Genomic DNA, 22,216 nt, shown 5'->3' on the forward strand with positions numbered 1-22,216 from the left:
TGTGGAGGACAGTTTGGAGATACCTCAGAAATCTGAACACAGACCTACCATATGATCTAGCCATCCCACTCCTTGGAATTTACTCAAACCAAAAGACACCAGCATATGGAAGAGTTATCTGTACTCCCATGTTTATTGCAGCTCAATTCACAATAGCTAAGATAAGGAATCAATCCAGCTGTCCATCAACTGCTAACTAGATAAATTATAGTGTATATATATACTACTCAGCCATAAAAGGGTGAAATCCTTTCTTTTGCGACAAAATGGATACAACTAGAAATCATTATACTTAGCGAAATAAGCCATTCCCAAACAGACAAATACCATATGTTTTCCCTAACTTGTGGTAATTAATAGAGTACCAAAAAATGTAATGTACTGGAGTGAAACTGACATTTTGAGATTCAATGAGTGTTTTCAGCCCTTGTCTTTTCTGTTGTGTGGAAAAGTGTTTTTTCCTTCATACTATTCGTTGAACTCTTTACTCAGTGTAGGTTAATCTCATGAATGTAGAGTAGATCATTGTAACAGTTAAAGGGGGGGGGGGGACAGGAGAGAAAGGAGGAGGAAGGGTAGAAGCATGGGTAGGAAGTATCACTATGTTCCTAAATCTGTACAAATGAAAAACATGAACTTTATATATCTTAAATTGAAAAGGAGAGTTTTCTACAGAATTCCCTACAAGTTGAGATATATCTATATATACTAACATTTAAAAATTCAAAAATACATATTTAAGTGAAAAAGAAATAGCAAATTGCAACAGAATATGTGGAGCGCATATACCGACATGTGCAAAGATAAAATTTAGACAATTATGCAACAAAACAGTAATAGCAATTATCTCTGGGAGATGAAATCCATGCAGAGCTGGCAAGGAACTGAGGAAAAAACTTTTATTTTCTATTATAGGTGCTTGTATTATTTTAGTTTTTAGTAATAAAAGTAGGTATTAGTTATGTGTTTTTAGAAAAACAAAGGATTGATTATATTTAAAATAGGTGTGTTTTTATCAGAAATCTATAATTTAAAAATAATTTGCTATCACCTTACATTATTTCCCTAGCCAAGCCACTTAAGTGGTCCAGTTTACTGGGTAACAAATTAGGTTTTATGTAAATTACAGAGAAGTGTATTAATTCATAGTATAAAATTATGTATAAAATTCCATATTTTTTTAATCAAGTGAAAATTGACAGTCCTTAGCCAAAGTAAAGAGGAAGTCATGTTTTCCAGTGCAAATTCAGAAAATATTTTCTTAAAATCTTCTGCAATAAGCATGAGCATGAAGAACCGAGTTATTGCCAGAAGCTTATAATCACAGAAATCTACTTCATGACACTGATAGTGTACAGTCACTGAAATGTAGTCACTGGTATCAAGTATAAAAATGTCCATTTTATGATCCTTAATTAATATAACCATGAATATCCTGGTTCTTAATTAGTAAGAATCATTTATTTGGGGTTTTCAGATGAGATATTGTTATGCTCAGGTACCCTATGTCCAATGACACAGAGACGAAGAAAAAGGCCAATGTCTCTGATCAAACCAGGACTATGGTTCAACAATGAAACAAATCATTTAAAATGTCTAAGAATTACTATTTAGCTTGGTATTTCTTAGCAATTGCAAAGATATTCTCATTCTCCTTAATAAAATAAAATCTAGAATATCTCAAGCTAGCAATGGTGTGAGACTTTCCATTTAGAAAGGCACATCTTGAGCATAGTGACTTTTTTAAAAAATCCAATAACTTTGATATTTCATGCCAACTCCTGTTGCCACCCTCATGGTGGCTCACTCCTTTAACTGTGTTTTAAGTGTGGCATACATCCTTTCCTTAATTTCCTGAACTGTGGAAGAGACATGATCAGAACAGTGACATCACTAAGGCTTGTAACATCTTTTTTGTTTTCTTAAGATTTATTTTATTTATTTGAGAAGCAGAATGACAGAGAGAGCAGGAGAGATCTTCCATTTGCTGGTTCACTCCCTCAATGGCCTCAACTGCTGAGGCAGGGCTAGGCTGTAGCTGGAGCCAGGAACTCCATGCAGGTCTCCTATGTGGGTGCAGGGGCTCAAGTATTTCAGCCATCTTCCACTGCTTTTTCAGGTACATTAGCATGGAGCTGAATGGGAAGTTGAGCAGCCAGGGATTGAACTGGTGTTCATTTTGGATGCCAGCATTGCAGGAGGTGGCTTAATCCACTTTGCCATAATGCCAGCCCCAGAAGGCTTGTAATATCAACAGCAATAACAAGATGTAGATTTTAGTACAAAACCAAGTACCCTCATTTATAAAATATGGCTTACTGTCCCTAAAGTTCTGTGGTAGACAGATTTCTAAAGATATCCTCTCAAGATTCCATTCTGTGGTTATACAAACACTAACCTGGGTACTGATGTTAAAACTGGAAGGTTGTTCTGTGTTACCCACATGGGCCAAAAGTGAGTCCTTAAAAGTAGAATAAGGCAGAAGACTCATTCACAGAATTTCATCAGAAGAGGGAAGCAGGGAATAGATGCAACAGAGGACAGAGAGGGTGGAAGTATGGGGAGGACCAGATTCAATATTTCTGTCTTTGTAAATGGAAGAAGAGACCAATGAACCAAGGAATGCAGACTGCTTCCAGACAGGGAGAATGGTGCCCTGCTGACAACCAGCAAGGAGTTGGGGAATTCAGTCCCACAACTACGTGGCATGGAATTCTGTCAACAACTTGAATCAGCTCAGAAGAGGGTTCATCCTAAGAGGCATCAGAAAGAAACAAAGTTCTGCCAGCACCTTGATTTTGGCCTTGAGACACTCAATGCAGAGAATGAGCTGAGCCTGACTGTGCCTGGACTTCTGACCTACAGAAAGTACAGGATCACAAATTCGAGTTGTTTAGGGTCTCTGAATGTGTGGTTATTTGTTACAGCAGCAATAGAAAATTCATATAGTCTCAGACTCTTATATCCTGCTTCCCAGTCTTCTTTCATATGGTAGACACAAATCACTAGAATTCCTTATCTACAGTTTTACATCTCCTAAAAAGCTAGAACCAAGGCCAAAGGGAAATGTATTATGGAGACACCATTATCGAATGCCAATTTCCTTGATTTGTTATATTTATAAAATTAGCATATATTGATTCAGTGCTAGACACTGAGTCAGTATTTTATTGTTAAAAAGATAAATGTGATCCCTGTCCTCAGGGAGCTTACAATAACATTCAATCAATACAGCTATCTGTGTTCTGTTTCTATGAAGTCAGTAATGTAGAACAAACTGTGTACTTACGTTGTTCTTACATTATCATTTGAAAATAGCAGACTACCTTCTATCTAGGCACCAATGTGCAATTCTTCCATTTTTGCCTGTGTGTTTTTAAATGATCAATGGTAAGCATTTGAAATTTTTTCTTATTATCATTTATGTTATGAAAATTGTTCTATATAGTTCATCTTGATTGATATGTAAAAGCTAGAAATTGGGCATAAACTTGTGAGATGCTAAGCCAAATGAATCTGTCCAATTCTGAAAAAGGTAAAGAGATTTCATATAGTATACACTTGATATCCTAATGTACTCTCTAAGGAAATGATTGCTATCCATAATATAGCTATGCACAAAGCCAGTACCACCACATCATTAAACAATGAGCCATCTCTTATAGTCACTTTCAATAGTAATATTACTATAAGACCTGGAGGAAGTCATTCAACACTTTTCTTTGGTTTCACATCCACAAAATGTTCTTAATGCCAGTCTTACTCTATTAATTCAATTTTTAAAAAATGGAGTTACCTTCTTTAGAAGCAATGGAAATATAGTCTTATTTATGACCCCTAATTACATTTAAACATATTACTCACAGAAGTGATATGCACAAATGTGCCCACTGACCTTCCATATTTTAGTGTAAATTCACTTGTGGAATGTTACTTTCTTATGTAAGTCAAATATCCACATTGATTTTAGTAAAAAAATATTATTAATGGCTGCTAATGATAAAATAGAAGCAGCACATAAAACCATTGCAACTTCAGATAGAAGTGTAAAAGTATACAATAACTTCTATAAAGACAGAAATATTGGGAGAGCATAGTGGAACATTCAATTATTTATATTTCATTGTTTTTATTCTAAAAGAAAAGAAAATTACCATGTAATGTTTACCTATTTTGTCTTCATTATGGAAAGTCTTGCCTTGTGTCTCCAAGCTGTGGAGATGCCATTACAACTACTATGGCAACAGTTATTGTAACTTCAAAGCAAGAGAAAATAAACCAATAGCTTAAAACACCAGATTAAAGTTTGTAGAGAGAGAATGGAACCAGGCCCACTACGACCTGAAGCCAGGACAGTGTTGGTATGCAGAAACACACTGAGGAGTATGATGATGTTGATGGTGATAGAAACTATGGTGAAGGTTGGTCACATTTACGATCCAATCAGAGAAGGTTTCTAGATTGTTCCTAATTCAGCATGTTATTCCTACCAGAATAGAAATGCTTAGGGAATCTACCCATTATCTTTGTTCTTAGGTGAATTTAGAATAAAAGACAGTAAAAGAAGTTAGAGCTGAAGAGTTGGAGATGTAGCAAAGTTATGTCAATACTAGCCAGGAAACCAGAAGTGGAGAAGCACATATTGTGAGAGTCAATGCAGCCAATGCAAGGCAGCACAGATGTAAGCAGGTTAGAATTACAGATACGCGGCCGGCGCCGTGGCTTAACAGGTTAATCCTCTGCCTTGCGGCGCCGGCATACGGGGTTCTAGTCCCGGTTGGGGCGCCGGATTCTATCCAGGTTACCCCTCATCCAGGCCAGCTCTCTGCTGTGGCCAGGGAGTGCACTGGAGGATGGCCCAAATCCTTGGGCCCTGCACCTGCATGGGAGACCAGGATAAGCACCTGGCTCCTGGCTTCGGATCAGCGAGACGTGCAGGCCACAGCGGCCATTGGAGGGTGAACCAACGGCAAAAAGGAAGACCTTTCTCTCTGTCTCTCTCTCACTATCCACTCTGCCTGTCCAAAAAAAAAAAAAAATTACAGATACACATCAATGGTGAAACAATCTCTCAAGATTGACATAATTTCAGCCACTATTACCAACTGTGCCACATCCAGATCTATAGAGATTACTGGGCCTATTCAGTGATGGTTCCTTAACCTTGTAGAAAGAATTTCTCCAAGGTGTAAAAATTTCACATGACTAATGATGATGTATTGTTCTCTATCTGTTCTTTGTATCTCTATTCTACAAAGTCCACCTTTAGGAACAAGTTTCAATGTGGTTTGTGGATTTGGTTTTCAATAATGGGAAAAAAGAAGCATCTGTGTTTGTTACTGCAACTGAAAAATGACTGAAAAGTCATTATGCTAAAACAGTTATGTTTACACAAGTACCAGGTCCTTGGGCTTAATGAAAATGGCAACTCTTCAAAGGTGCACTTGGAGTAGGAAAAAGAAAGGAGAGTATACAACCATCACAGGGGTGATTCTGGATATATAGTCAGACAGACACTCTGCCTTGCTAAATTTTTACCTCCACTTGTTGATGCGTAGAATCTCACAAATAAAGTTTATAAGCATTTCCAACTACTCTATACCTTTAGAAAACACTCATTTTATTTATTTGAAAGGTAGATTGACAGAGAAAGGAGAAGAGACACACAGAGAAACATCTTTCATCTGTTAGTTCAGATCCCAAATGGCCACAACAGCTCAAAGTGGGTCAAACCAAAGCCAGGAGTCCAGAGTTCCATCTGGGTCTCCAACATGGGAGGCAGGGGCCCAAACACTTAGTCCATCTTCTACTGCTTTCCCAGACACATTAGTAAGAAGCTGGATCAGAAGCAGAGCAGTCAGAACCCAAACCAGCACTCTAATGTGGAATGCCAGTGTCTCACACCACCAGTCCCTGTCCTACATTTTAATTTTTAAAATGAGTTACTCAATTACTTCCTGAGAAAAGCGTGAAAATCTGAAAACACTTAAAGGAGATCAGATACACAAAGGAAGTTGTCCATTCAAAGAGAAGAGAAAGTGGAGACCAACAGAAAATTGCTTGCCTCACAAAATCATTTCTTGTGTTTTCTTTTCTTCTTCCCCCACCACCCTTCTTTTTATAGCTTTTTTCAATTTCCTCATGTAAAACATGAAAGTCAGAGGTTATAATCCCTATTTCAAAGAGCAAATACGGGAATAAAAACTTAATAAGTTAGAAAGTGCTTGCAGAGTACCCAGAACATAACTGGAATGGCAATAAATATCACTTATTTCTTCTTCTGCTTTTTTTTTTTTTTTTTTTTTTTTTTTTTTTTTTGGACAGGCAGAGTGGACAGTGAGAGAGACAGAGAGAAAGGTCTTCCTTCTGCCATTGGTTCACCCTCCAATGGCCGCCGCGACCGGCGCACTGCGGCTTGCGCACTGCGCTGATTGGAAGGCAGGAGCCAGGTGCTTATCCTGGTCTCCCATGGGGTGCAGGGCCCAAGCACTTGGGCCATCCTCCACTGCACTCCCGGGCCACAGCAGAGAGCTGGCCTGGAAGAGGGGCAACCGGGACAAAAATCCGGCGCCCCAACTGGGACTAGAACCCAGTGTGCCGGCGCTGCAAGGCGGAGGATTAGCTTATAGAGCTGTGAAACCCGGCCTTCTCTTGCTTCTTATCTCTGTTTCATTTGGCTTAAGGAATAAAACATTTTCCCCCAAATAAATATGCCAGTAAACAAATATCAACATGATATATTATCATTATGCCTGAACTTGATTTTAGCCCTATGTGCTCCTTAAAATTTTTAAACAAAAGGTGGACTGGATTTGACCTGTGTTGCAGTAGGTTAAAATGCCATTTGGCATGCCCATGTCTTATAATACAGTGCCACTTCAAGTCCCAGATACACTACTTCCAATCCAGCTCTTCGCTAATGTATCCTGGGAGGCATTGGATGATGGTCTAAGTGCTTAGGACCATGCACCTCCATGGGACATTCAGATGGAGTTCCACGCTCCTGGTGTTGGTTTGGCCCTAGCCTAGCTAATGTGGGCATTGAGGAGTGAACCAATGGCTGGAAGATCTCTGTCTTTCTCTCTACCTTTCAAGTAGATGGAAATAAATAAACATTTAAAAATAAATAAAATAAAATAGGGACTGGCAAATGAAAAAGCTCAGAATATTTTTAACTTAATATCATCACACATACAAAAATCATCACATCACACACACAAGAAATCTGTTATCAAGTAGACCAATAGCTGGTTTAAATTCTACTCCCTCTATTCTCTTTTCCTAAACTTCTTTACTAATAGCTAAAATGGTCCTTTGATGCTAGTCTTTATTTCCAAACCATAAGATTCTAAGTCCTAGAATCAGAATCAATGTAAAAGATCAGAATAGCTAGGGTAGGAAATATTTTAAGAAAGCAAAAGCTTGTAGCTTTTTTTTGTTATGGATAAAATGTTTCATAACCTTATAGCAACTCTTATGAATAAATATATACCAAGACATTGATGATTATTTCACTAAAATAATCTGATATTCATTAAAATAAATAAGGGCAGCCAATATTAAACTACAGCTATCCACAAGGAGCAGAATTTCCCACCCTGCACAGATGAGACTCAGAGAGAAGTTCTAGATTATGGAGTAAGAAACAAGAGTCTTCTAATAGCATCTTGGATTAAGTATACAAATGCTAATGAACACTCACTTCAAATAATTTTTCTTTTAAGGTATGAGTATTTAAATTGTTGTCTTTGTTTTACATTCTTAAATAGTGTGCCATAATAATAAAAAATTAAAAATATATATATCAAAAATGAGAGGAAGCATTTTCAGTGAACCAAAAACAAGAGAGCGCCCACTTTCTCACAACACAGGAAGGCCTCCTGACTGGAGAATCTTGGTGTGATCCTCTAGGCTAAGTAGAGAAATTCTTCTGGAGCTTGGAAAAAACTTAATATTAAGCATGAAGTGGAAGGTTGGCTGGGTTAAATGACATTTAGAGTTCTTTATAATATTTTGAGATTTAAAAATTATTCCACATTTAGTCATTTCCTCTCCTGTATGTTCAATATTCCTTCCCCTTTAGGTTCAAATATATACTTACCTCATCTTAGAGAATAAAATCATGTTAGGATCCCTAACTACATCAACTAGAATAGAAGAGGCAATTTTTTTCATTAAAGGGCCAGATGGTAAATCATTTAGGCTTTGCTGGTCTTTGGTTTCTTTGACCAGCAGATACTCACCACTCATCTGAGCCAGTGTAGCATAAAAATAAAGGCTTCCATAGCCTTGGCAACTCATGACTAGAGCCTAGGGAGATTACTGATGCCATAAACAAGAGTGTCAAATTGTTAAATCAACAACAGGAGTCACTGTGTACTTTCGTCTCACGTGGGATCTGTCCTTAATGTGTTGTCCAATGTGAATTAATGCTATAACTAGTACTGAAACAGTATTTTACACTTTGTGTTTCTGTGTGGGTGCAAACTGATGAAATCCTTACTTAGTATATACTGAATCAATCTTCCATATATAAAGATAATTGAAAATGAAAAAAAAAAACAACTTGGTTTTAAATTGGAAATTGCATAGAAAATTAATCAATTTTTAAAAAATATCATGTAGGATCTCTGTCCTTAATGTGCTGTACATTGTGATTTAATGCTATAACTAGTACTCCAACAGTATTTTTCACTTTGTGTTACTATGTGGGGGCAAACTGTTGAAATCTTTACTTAATATATACTAAACTGATCTTCTGTATATAAAAAGAATTGAAAATGAATCTTGATGTGAATGGAAGGGGAGAGGGAGGGGGGAAGGGGAGGGTTGCGGGTGGGAGGGAAGTTTGGCAGTGGGGGGGGGGGGGAGTCATTGTAATCCTTAAGCTGTACTTTGGAAATTTATATTCATTAAATAAAAGTTAAAAAAAAATAACCACAGATAATACATTAGAAGTAAACTTGGGCACATTCTAATAAAACTTTATTTATCAAGCAAAATAAGAAAAAACAGAAAAATCTATCAGGCTGAGTTTGGCCTATGGTTTATAGTTTGCCAGCTGCTGAATGAGCACTTTTTTTCTCTTTGCTTCTCTATTGTTGCTGCTTTCAAATTCTACTGCATACATTCTAGTTTAACCCTGATGATCTAAACCTCTTTACATCGTAATAGATAATATTTACTGAGAGTTAAATGAGACAATGTGTTGAAAATAAATATATAAAGATAATGCATATGGGGCATTTAGCCAAGTGACTTAGAGATGGATATTTGTGTTCAAAGGAACCTCATTGTTCTCATTGCTCCTCATCTGGTTCCCCCATCTCTATAAATAATACAATACTTGACTACCAAGTCACTCAACCTAGATTTTCAGAAATCAGCTTTGGTCTCCTGTCTCCCTCATCCATAATCTATCACCTAGTCTTATTGATTGTTTCTACAGAATTCATCCACATTTCTCCTTCCTCAACATTAGCTCAGGTCTTTGTTTTTCAAAAGATTTATTTATTTGAGAGGTGGAGTGACAGAGAGAGGGGAAAAGAGAAAGGGAAGGAGGGGGAGAGAGAAAAAGGAAATAAAGAGAAAGAGACAGAGATAGATAGGTAGAAGAAAGACTGATTTTTCCATCTGCTGGTTCACTATCAGAGTACCTGCAATAGCCGAGGTTGTACAGATGAGTCCAGGAGCCTGGAACTCCATCTGGGTCCCCTTTGTGGGTGTCAGAGACCGAAGTACTCAGGCCATTGTCCACTTCCTTCCTAGGTGCATCAGCAGGGAGCAGAATCAGAAGCAAGTAATTCCAGGAGTACTCCAATATAGGATAAGAATGTTTCATGTGGCAGCTCGATCTGCAACACCCCAGTGCCTGTCCCAGCACTATTACCTGCTGAAAGATCACTGAAAAGCTCTCCAGCAGGTTCTCCCTGTCTCTTGTCTTTTGCACTTTGGTACACATATAAATAGTTTTAGGGTAAATTACAAGTTCCTTACCTTAACTTTCAGTGTATTATATGTCCAAGTCTCCAGGCTTATCTCTCCCTCTATCCCTTGGACTCTCTTTCAGTCACACATTACATTATGCAGCAAATGACTATTTTCAAACATAATTAATGCTACGGACATTAAAAACAGGGAGATTATCTTGGATTATCCACATGGACCCACTCTAATTACATGAGCTCATAAAAGTAGAGAACTTTTTCTGACTGGTATTTAGAAGAGATGCAGAATGGGTAGTCAGACATATTTAGTAAAACAAGGATTCAATACGTCATTGTCCGCTGAAAGATGATGGGATCATATGTCAGGAAAAATGGGAACCTAAATCCCAAAACCACAAGCAACTGAATTTTGCCTGCAACTAATTGGTCTTGGAAATAGAGTCTTCCCTTGAGCCTTCAGATAAAAGTCCAGCCTGGACGATGGCTTGATTTTAGTTTTGTGAGACACAGAACAGAGAAGAGAGCAAAGCTCACCCAGAGTTATGATAAAATGGTTAAGTTGTGAATTTGTATTGTTTTAAGTTGTTGAATTAGTTGTAGTTTGTAATTATATGAATATAAATTTTTTTTAAAGATTTATTTTATTTATTTGAAAGCAGAGTTACAGAGAGAGGTAGAGACAGAGAGAGAGGTCTTCCATCCGCTGGTTCATTCCGCAGATGGCTGCAATGGCCAGAGCTGCGCCGATCTGAAGCCAGGAGCAAGGAGCTTCTTCCAGGACTCCCAAGTGGGTGCAGGAGCCCAAGGATTGAGCCATCTTCTACTGGTTTCTCAGGTCATAGCAGAGAGCTGGATTGGAAGAGGAGCAGCTGGGACTAGAACTGGCGCCGATATGGGATGCCGGTGCTGCAGGTCAGGGCATTAACCTGCTGTGCCACAGCACTGGCTCCCTGCATAGAAATATAACACACCATAGACTAGGCCCTCCTCATGTACACTCTAAAGTAATAAAATTGTCTTATATTATTGATTTCTCATCATTCTGGTTGGCAAAATCTTTTCTAACTCGTATTGTTATGACCCTGCTCCCAATCCTGAAGTTACTTCCTAGTGCCAACCCTGTGGTTCTGACTCCTTCACTATTTGTTATCTGGTCCCAGTGCTAGGATTAGTCTAATTTCTCACTATTTATCAAATATTCTGATTATACATAAGACACATTTCCATGTCTCTGATATTTCCCATGTCAAATTATACATGCTTTAATCTCATAGCTTAAACATCATTCATATGTTGTAAGGTAATGGTTGATCTTAGCCATCTACTCTTAACAGCTAAACTAATGTTAATATGAACAATAGTAGCTTTCATTTGTTAGGAAATTAGCATATGTTGAATAATGTTTTGGGCATTCAGCAGAGTGATTAAGACACCTGCATCCTGGGCTGGCATGGTGGTACAGCCTTAAGTGCTGGCCAGCAACCCATATGGGTGCCCATCCATGTCCTGGCTGCTCCACTTTCCATCCAGCTCCCTGCTGAAGTGCGTGGGAAAGCAGCAGAAGACAGACAAAGGGCTTGGGCCCTTGCACCCATTTTGGAGACCTGGACGAAGCTCCTGGCTCCTGGTTCGGCGTGGCCCAGCTCCTGTAGTTGCGTCCATTAGGGGAGTGAACCAGAAGATGGAAGATCTCTCTCTATATATAACCTGGATTGAGTACCTAGATCCCAGCTTTGGTCTGATTCAGTCCCAACCATTGTAGGCATTTGGGGAGTGAACCAGCTGATGCAATCTCTGTTTCTCTGCCTTTCGAATAAATTTAATTTGTTTTTAAAGATTTCTTGCAAATAATGTAGCTGACAAAAATGTTTATTTAATGAGTAAATATATAATGTTTCTGATTTAGGAAATTTATTAAAAGGCTATAAGTACTCATCAGCAAATTACTAATAATCCCTTATCCTTCATGTTTGGGAAGGGATAGTGCAAGAGAATTTGCACTTGCAGATTCAGTAAATTGAAAGTTTCTTAACAAGGGCTTTCAAGAATTCTATTTATTCTTTCCATCAACAATAACAATAAAACACTAGAATATGAGATGATAAATAGAAAATATTTTGCATATATTTTATATGATCATTTATAGCTTTCAAAACAGTGTATCATTTTACTTCCTAGAGCAATGTGCTTTTAAGTTACTTTGTCTATAATGGAGATTAATTATTAATTCATTTATTTTAACAAACAGTGAGTATTTAAACTATTATCCTGGCTATAACAGGTACAAAAGTGAGATATAGTTCCACCTCTTAAGGAATTTATAGACTAATGGGATTCAGACAAGCACAAAGTTACTAATGCACAGATAACTCTTTTCAAGAGTCTGAAAAATGGGCACTTTTCTGTTTGAAAAGTTTCCTCAAGTAAACAACAACTAAAATACCTGATTAAAAAATAAGCAAAGGGTGTGGGCATTAGGCTTACTGGTTAAGGCTCTGCTTAGAATACTCATACTCCATGTCAGAGTGCCTGGATTTGATACCTTCTTACAGTTTCTAATTTCAGCTTTGTATTAATACAGACCTGGGAGATAATAGTGATGGCTGAAATTACTGGGTTCTAGTAACCTGGATTTAGTTCATGCTCCTGGTTTTGACCCTGGACTTGTTCTGTCTGTTGTAGCCATTTGGGGAGTGAACCAGTGCATGGGAGTTCTCTTTGTCTCTGTCTCTCAAATAAATAAATTTTAAATTTTAAATTTGTCAAAGGACTTGAATTGACATTTTTTCTGAAACAGATATACAAATGACCAATATGTATATGAAAAGATTATCAACATTACTAATCAATAGGGAAATGCAGATCAAAATCACAATGAGATAATACCCTCAAATCCATTAAGACATATTCATCTACAAACATTCCCCAAAATACAAGTGCCAAAGAGGTGGAGAAATCAGAGATGGGTACAAATTCCTCATGCATTGCTTGTAAGAATGTAAACTTGTGCAGCTGTTCTTAAAAACAATATGGCAGTTCCTCAAAAACTGGAAAACTATGATGTGATCCAGCAATTCCACTGTTGGGATGCATAAAATAACTGAAAATTTTCTCCACATATATTACTGTATTTAATATATGCTTGTGTATTTGTGGGCTTTATCATCAAACCAATTTCTACATGCCTACCATGAATATTGACATGAATATTATACAAAGAAATAAGTATTAGGAAGGTTTAGAAGAGACATTTGTACATTCATGTTCTTAGGAGCATTAATTACAATAGCTAAAAGATGAACAGCTCAAATGCCTATTGACATAAGAATGAATAAACAAAATGTGCTCTCTCTCTCTCTCTCTCTCTCTCTCTCTCACACACACACACATACAGAGTTATATTACTCAAACTTAAAATGGAAGCAAATTTGGAAATATGCTACAACATGAATGAGGTACCTAGAGTAGCCAAATTCATACAGATTGTAAGTAGTACAGTGGTTGCTAAGGGCTGGAGGGAGAATGGAAAATTATTGTTTAATAGGTACAGAGTTTTAGTTTTGCAAGACAAAAAGTCATGGAGATGGATGGTGGTTGTCAGCTTTGCATTACTAATACCTGAAGCGACTAATTAATAATAAAGAAAAAAAGTTTTAGCCTTCAGTTTTGTAGGTTTAAGTCCAAGATCTGGTAGTCTCACTGATTTGGCCTCTGTGAAGGCACTGACAGCAATGGCAGAACACAGGCAAGAGGACCATGTGGTGAGCCAGGAAGCACAGAGAAAGAGTGGTTGGGTCAACTCAGGCTTTCATAACTCACCCTCTTAAGAAAGCTGCCTTCTAAAGGCACCCTCCTAATGACTTCCCACTTGGCCCACCTCCAAAACAGCATATTTGCATTAAAATTCCATCCTGAGGAACCAACCCTTGGACACTTGGGCCTTTGTGGGACATTCAACATCTAAACTAATATCCAAATGGTAGAAGTGGTTGTGGTTGTACTACAAACTGAATCCATCTAACAATGACAAAGTGTACAATTAAAAGTTGTTAGAGGTAAATTTTCCATTATCCAGATTTTACCACAATTAAAAATACAAAACAGAAGTGCTTTTACAGCAAATTATATGAAATCCAAATCAGATTTAAGAAGCATTGGATTAATTTCCATTACAATAAAATTGTTTTTTTTTTTTTTGCAGGAACATACTGATGATAGCTTGCTATAGACGTACTTTAATATAATTTATCATATGTTGATAGTTTTCACTTATAGGTAACATTTTGTTTACATCATCTGTAACACTTGAACCACTTGAACTTAGTAAATACAAAGAGTGGCATGGCTTTTGAAATTGTAATTAATAACATGATAGAATTATAAGTGCAAAATATTATAATTTCAAAGGTGAGAAATATGTCTACATCTAGTATTAAAGGCACACTGTTTGTTATAATCCTTACCGTATCATTTTCTGTAGAGGTAATTTGAGATTTCCAATGAGGTGAAAAGACATGTCTAGTTTTTTTCTTCATTAGAACAAAGACCCCTCGATACATATTATTGTATTTAATATATGGTCATATATTTGTGGGGCTTTATCATCATGTCACTTTCTGCATGCCTGGTATGAATATTGTTCAAAGAAATAAACATTAGGAAGGATGGTTCCAGGATTATAGAGAGTTGGTCAGCAATGAGATTCTCTATGATGATTGGCCTGTGAACTAAGAAAACACTTTCTTTTAACTATTGTATACAAGAACAGTAGATTTAATTTTTTTAAAAAATCACCTCTATTTCAGTAAAAAATTATTTTAAGTGGCACACATATTCCACTATACTTTTATAACATATAATATATATATATAAATATTTTAAAAGAAGGTTAAAATTCAATGTTTTAATTATAACTTATAATAGTACTTTAAGAGTATGCTCTCAGAAAAAATGCTTGAAGTAAAGTGCTTTTTAATTTTTGAAAATAATGGTTTAATGCTTTATGGCAATAATAACCTATGGTTTGCTTAGCAGAGAAATCTACTTGCTCTTTTTCCTGGGCACTCTTTAGACCACATTTTCTAACCCCACATTTTCCAGCATCAGCCATCTGGTTGAGCAGTAACCAAAGGAATATAAGCAGAAGTGACTTCACCATTTCTAAGTTCTGTCCATAAAAACTTGCCATATACTGGCTGAACAAAGAGGGCTCTGAAGTCCCAGAAGAGGGTAAAGCTATGAGATGAAAAGAGTCTTGAACCCTGCATAGCCACAAGGAAAGCCACCTGCCTTCAAGGATTATCTGTATTGGACTGATACTTGACAGGTAAATTGGTTTCTTCTATATTAAATCTTCAAAGCTTATAGATAGATAGATGGATAGATAGATAGAAAGAGAGAGAGATTGATATGTATTACAGTAGCTGGTTTATGTTAAGTAAATAAATAGAGCAATTTGAAGGTTGTATTCAAAATTCAGTTTTCTCAGACTTAATTAATAGATTCTGCTTTATAACATTACTGTGAGGTTTGAATTATTTACACATAAAGTGCCTAAAACAGTACCCACCACAAAATGTAAGTGCTCACTATGTCTTAGGTGTTCTTACTTCCGTTGATTCTATTTCACCCTCCATTTTCTTTAACTTGCTCCCATCAGGCTTTGTCTAACACTTGAAGGTTTGTCAAGGTCTACCAAGTTCCTCCATTTGGGCAATTTCAATGGCAAATTCTCGATTGTCACTTACTTGACCTTTCAGAAGACTCTGACAAGAATTGATTGTGTCTTCTTTCTTAAATATTTTCTTCATTTGGTTTCTATGATAAATTTTATGTATGATGCCTATCAAGTAATACATGATTCTTAGGAAATGCTGATTTTAAAGGCTGGCCTCCAATTAACAGGCAAAGGAACAAACAAAATAGTACAGCAAAAGAGAGATATGACTTAGCCACTATTGTGCTGCCTAGCATACCTTTACGACTGATTTCTGTTTTGACAATTGTTTCCACACAATTACTATGATATCATCAATAATCATATTATTTTTCTTTAGGAAGATTCCATTTACTGAGCTTTTTACTCTTTAGGAAATAGGCAAGTGGTCTTATTTTGATAAGATATTAGAAAAAGCAATGGTATTTACTTTTACTAAGATATGCCACCTTAAAAAACTAAAAACATCAGATCATTCATTAAATAATAACAACTTAGTTATATGCAGATTTCCATTTAGAGGCCAAGAAAATAATGAAATCATGAGAATATTACAGTAGTCTTCCAAAATGCAAATGAACTAACTGGAAACATGCACAGTAATTCTTGATTTCAGATAAGTTATTCAATACATCATTTTTTTTTTTTTTGACAGGCAGAGTTAGACAGTAAGAGAGAGAGAAACAGAGAGAAAGGTCTTCCTTTTTCCGTTAGTTCACCCCCCAAGTGGCCACTATGGCCGGCGCATTGCGGCCTGCGTGCTGCGCCAATCCAAAGCCAGGAGCCAGGTGCTTCCTCCTGGTCTCCCATGTGGGTGCAGGGCCCAAGGACCTGGGCCATCCTCCACTGCCTTCCCGGGCCACAGCAGAGAGCTGGACTGGAAGAGGAGCAACCAGGACAGAATCCGGCGCCCCAACCGGGACTAGAACCCGGAGTGCCAGCGCCACAGGTGGATTAACCTAGTGAGCAGTGGTGCCGGCCAGTTATTCAATACATCTTATAAATCATGTCTAAATGTATTTCTAGATAATCTAATCATGCAGTCAGATTGCTTCAGTTTTAAAGATTGTTAGAGCTTATGATTGCATTTTTCTTTTCTTTCTTTTCTTTTTTTTTTTTTTTTTGGACAGTGAGAGAGAGACAGAGAGACAGAGAGAAAGGTCTTCATTTTCTGTTGATTCACCCCCCAAATGGCCGCTATGGCCAGCACGCTGTGCCGATCCGAAGCCAGGTGCCAGATGCTTCTTCTCCTGGTCTCCCATGCAGGTGCAGGGCCCAAGCACTTGGGCCATCCTCCACTGCACTCCCAGGGCACAGCAGAGAGCTGGACTGGAAGAGGAGCAACCGGGACAGAATCCGGCGCCCCAACCAGGACTAGAACCCAGGGTGCTGGCGCCACAGGCGGAGGATTAGCCAAGTGAGCCATGGCGCCGGCCTGCATTTTTTTCTTAAGAAAATAGAAACACTTTACTTGAAACATAAATACATACATAAAGAAATGTAGAACTACAAATTCAATGTCTGGAGTCCAGTTAATGCAAAATAATCTCTATTAGTTATTCTATGGGTAAACTCAGAATACAAAATGAAATATAATCTGAATTCTGTTGTCAACATAGGGAGAATTGCCAATTTTATGAATGATTACAATGGTGACTATTATAATGCTGCTTAATAGTAATAACAACAAAAAGGCTTTATTTTCTTCTAGGCAATATACAGTAGGAAGAGGCTATATCACATAAGAAGGAACAAGACTATATTTCGTAAATCTACCAACATCACAATGTTTTTGAGGACAAAAACCTAGACCTAATCAAAATAAAAATAAAATCAGTGTTGTTGTAGAAACTCAGTTTAGAGTCAACAGATCTATATTTTTCAGAATAAAATATTGTGAAAGAAATCTATCTGGGATATTAATGCCAAAACTGTAAAAATATGTAATTTATCATTGAGAAATAAGAGTATCAGCCATTCTCTTCTGGAATTCTTCTATACACCTAGCTTCCGTGATACTCTTTCAAGATTATCCCTTTGGCCTTCTTCTTGGCCTCATCAGTCTCTGCTCAAGTCTAAAATGTAAATCTTGCACAGAGTATCCTCTCGGCCTACTGCTTTGCCAATGTGGTCTTTCTTGGGCAATTTCAGTGAGAATTATAAGTATCATTTAAACTTCATAAGTCTCTGATGATTTGTGTCCCTGTCTCTGAAACTGACTTCAAACGTGTTTATTTAAATATGTTGTAGATACTTTCATTTGAGAATTTCCACAGACATCACAAATTCAAAATGTCTGAAATCAAAAACTCACCCCTCTCTTTCCCCCAATCTATCCCTTTTCTTACACTTCCAATAATTATTAATGGCACTACCATCCACCTAGTGATGCAACTCAGAAACACTAGTAACAGGTCTTCCACATGGGTGCAGGGGCCAAGGACTTGGGCCATCTTCCACTGCTTTCCCAGGAGCATAAGCAGAGAGCTGGATCAGAAATGGAGCAGCCGGGATTTGAACTGGCACCCATATGGGATGCTGGCACAGCAGGCCGGGGCTTTAATTTGCTGCACCACAGCGCCAGCCCCTGATATGGTTTCAGATCTTATCTCTTGTCTAAAGTACTGTATTATCTTGCTAATTCATAATAAAATACTCTATCAGATACAGACTTAAGTTTATTTCTTTATTGTAGCCCTATTGGAATACAAGGCCCTGGAGGACAAGGATCTTTGCCTCCTTGTGTTTTTGTTAGGATAGTTCTTTCCTATTTCAATATAACATTATTAAATAAGGCTTAATTTCCAATCACTGTAAAAGTTTGTACAACCAAGATTAGCCGGGTCCAGGAATCAATATAACCTCAAATTCTTTTGTGCCATAGACTTACAGCTTGACTTCTGTGCACATAGAACCCTTTATTCATAAATTAGATCTAATGCAGTTGCCTATAATTTATTCTGCTGTGAAAGAAACATGGTATTACAGTCTTTGTTAGAAGATACACTATTACTTCCAAGATACCCAGGATATAATGTTTAATTATCAACAGGCTTTAAAAAAAAGCAACATTGTTTTGACTCACAAAATTTCTTAATTGCTAACAGTGGCTTTTTGAATAGGAGTGTTGTTTGTAATTTATTTTCACAGATGTGATTTAGACACTGAATTTTAAAGTAGCAAAGCTCTGAATATCTTCACTCAGTAGAAAATTCTTCCATTCGCACTGCTGGAGAATATGGCTGGTTGAAATTTTAACAGGAATATAAAAACTGCAGTAAGAAAAGTGAGACTACTGGTAAATGTTGCTTACAAACTAAAAAGGAAGTTAGGTTGTCAGCAATAAAAGAATTTCATTATTCACACAAAATAGGAGGCGTCATGTTCGCGGCAACTTGCTGGGAATGAAAATTAATGTGGCTGGTTCCAACTTGAGGAACCTAAAGAAGAGCAAAGATCCTGCAGATCAGAGCATCTTTACAAAGCACCAGCCACTGGCAACAGGGGAACCACAGCTTAACTCCTCCCTGAGGAGCAAACACAGGACATACATTTCAAAAACAGTGCTAAGGTTCATTTTGAAGGAGGCTCATTGCCCACTGGGGGAAAAAAAGTAATTGTTAGGTTTTTCAAAAAGGATTAACTAAAAATGCCCCTTTGTCTCTGGAACATGTCATCATCCACTCATGACTGCAAGAAAATGAGTGAGCGAAAAGAATCCGCGTTGTAATGACAACTCAGACATGAAATCAATGTAATATAAAAACTCCTACCCGTTTGGCTGAGCTGGGAAGCGCTGCGACTTTTCCGTGACAGACCAACAATAGCTACCATTTTGGCCCCAATGCTAGAGCGCCGCTTTTTGCCGCCGGTGCCCAAGGCGCCCACTGCAGTGTCGGACTGGCTGCCGTCGTTCTTCTCCAGCGAGCACATGTCTCCACTGATGCTGGTGCTCTTGGTCATGTTCTTCCCTGACAGGCCCATTTGTCTGCTTTGCATTTTGGAGGTAAAGACACTGTCAGCCGATGGATCATGAAAAGTGAGGATAAGAGTAAAAGGGAAAAGACAGAAAAGGCATTTTAGATGAACTATCTGAAGCATACAAGTAATTCGATTAGGTAATCTATAGAACATATTTTTAGGATTTAAAATTTTTGAAATACTATGGTCTTGAATGTGCTTTACTATTCAAGGCCAACTTTAATACAACTATGCCAAATCAGACAAAATGTTTTATTTCTGCTGCCATAAAAGGCACTAGTTTGCACTGTCACAAGAAAAAAAAAAGATGTATGTAAAAGCAGTGCGCTCATTTAATAGAGTACGGTGTCTGCAAGTGTGACGAAGCTTTCAGGTCACTGCACACCGAAGCACACTGTTTCCAAAGGTATTCTTCTCCACATTTCTTTACCATTGCCTTCAACAAGAAATTAAGCAATGGAGGAAATTTTGCAAAATGTGACAAAATTACAGCATCCAATGCCACATGCCTTTTGAAATAAGTTTTCTCATTTTATTTAAAAAAACATATTAAAGTTCATCTAAAGCAGTTAAATTTTTCTAACAGGGCTTGAATTTTCATTAGCTTTAAATTAAAATAATTTCATAATTATTAATTTAAATCTACATTCCAAAAATAAATAAAAGATTTTTTTCTCTTGTATTCATTTGAGAGAAAGAAAATCATGATCATTTTTTAGATGATATGGTCAGAAAGCAATCAATGAATCACGAAAACATGTGAGCTATTGCATGATCTATTGCAAGACCAACACTTCCATGGAGTCATGAAAGAAAGGACCCTGGCTTTTCCCATGATCCAGGGTGTAGTGGGAGGTAGAGTGCAGGGTGAGGAGCTGGAAGCAGGCTATCCAGCTTGTCCCCATAAACATGGGAGGATATGAAGGAGCAGCCCGTTTTGCAGGCCTGGGGAGAGTTACATACTATAGTAAATTTTAACTTACTATTAGAAAATCATAGTTTCTGCTTTAATTTGGTGCGACAACATGAATGTTTAACACATAAACTAATAAAGAAAATACAAAAATCAAGAAACAAATATATGTCATTTAAAGGATGAGACTTAGAAAAGTGACCTATTGAGATGAATTCTTAACTCTAATTCATCATCTTGACCTTCCAGAAAAAAAATGTTTTTCTATCACAGGGTAAAATCTACTTAACAATTAGTATCACATGTTAATTTTGTTAAGCTGTACACATTTTCTCTAAATTTTAGCCTGGTATAAAATTAAAATACAAACACAGAGACATAAACTCTTTTATCCTTCCCTTTAGCTTTTCTTTCTTTCTTTTTTTTTTTTTTTTTTTTTTTTTTTACAGGCAGAGTTAGAAAGAGAGAGAGAGAGAGAGAGAGAGAGAGAGAGACAGAGACAGACAGAGACAGAAAAAGGTCTTCTTCCATTGGTTCACCCCCCAAATGGCTGCCATGGCCAGCGCGCTGCGCCAATCTGAAGCCGTGAGCCAGGTGCTTCCTCCTGGTCTCCTATGTGGGTGCAGGGCCCAAGGACCTGGGCCATCCTCCACTGCACTCCCGGGCCACAGCAGAGAGCTGGACTGGAAGAGGAGCAACCGGGACAGAACCGGCGCCCCAACCAGGACTAGAACCTGGGGTGCCGGCACCACAGGCAGAGGATTAGCCTAGTGAGCCGTGGCACCAGCCTTCCCTTTAGTTTTAAGAAATAAGTTGTGCATATATGATGAGAGACATAGAAAGTACATTCAGGGTATATATTCCTATGATATCCAAACTGACAGTTTCAAAAAATGTTTGATTTTGCTTTTCTTCAGTAAGTGATAATAGAAAAAAACAGAGTTTTACTGTCAGGCATGGGCTTGAATCTCACTTTTGCTCCCACTTAACTGACTTTAGAAGAATTACTTGCTCCACTATGAGCCTCTGGTTTTACATTTATAAAATTCAGAATATTTTATTTTCCTCTTTTAAAGAATAAATATGTGTCTAAGGTAAAAATTCAGTAAATGGAAATTATAACAATTATTAGGGGATATGGGCAATAGACAAAATAAGGTTAAAACCCACTAGTGAGTATTATGTAACAACTTAAAAGCATCAGTAGGAATGCGAGGAAAATGTCTAAATTGGTTTTAACAGAGCCAGCACTGTGTGATGGACAGCGGGCTGTGCTGGGTAAGCTCAGTCACCATATGATCTTGGGAGAGCTGCTTCACCTTTCTGGAGCTCAGCTGCCTCATTTAATCAATGAAAAATGTAAGGAAGCCCTAAGCAGAATGCCAGATATGCAATAAGGACACCAAAAGTTATTGTCTTCCTTCTCATTATTATCACCACCAACCACCATCACTCATTAAATGCCCCTTAAAAACACTGAACTGAACTAGTTTAAGATCCCCTTTATGAAATTTTTGCTGCTCAGATGTGTTCTGCTCTGGATTCTTGGCAAATATACAAAGAGATGCAGCATGCGATTTTCACAGTATGCTACCATCAGAAAAGGCATGGTATAGTTTAGGAAGGCCAAAGTTTAGCTGAGACTAAGCCTTTGAAAAT

General features: G+C 37.5%; 1 protein-coding gene across 19 annotated transcripts in view; it reads right to left on the minus strand.

Annotated features, from left to right (window-relative positions):
• The window catches only part of RIMS2 (regulating synaptic membrane exocytosis 2), a 753,630-nt gene that overhangs the window by 105,578 nt on the left and 625,836 nt on the right, over positions 1–22,216 (minus strand). For 13 of the 19 annotated variants that reach the window (XM_062188136.1, XM_062188128.1, XM_062188145.1 and 10 more), the window contains one exon: positions 19,437–19,678. The exons of the other annotated variants lie outside the window; for them this stretch is intronic. In XM_062188136.1, the coding sequence (XP_062044120.1) occupies positions 19,437–19,678 (242 nt within the window). The remainder of the gene's footprint in view (positions 1–19,436; positions 19,679–22,216) is intronic. 19 annotated transcript variants of the gene reach the window in all.

The sequence above is a fragment of the Lepus europaeus genome, chromosome 4 (genome assembly GCF_033115175.1).
Source record: "Lepus europaeus isolate LE1 chromosome 4, mLepTim1.pri, whole genome shotgun sequence".
Lineage (NCBI taxonomy): Eukaryota > Metazoa > Chordata > Mammalia > Lagomorpha > Leporidae > Lepus > Lepus europaeus.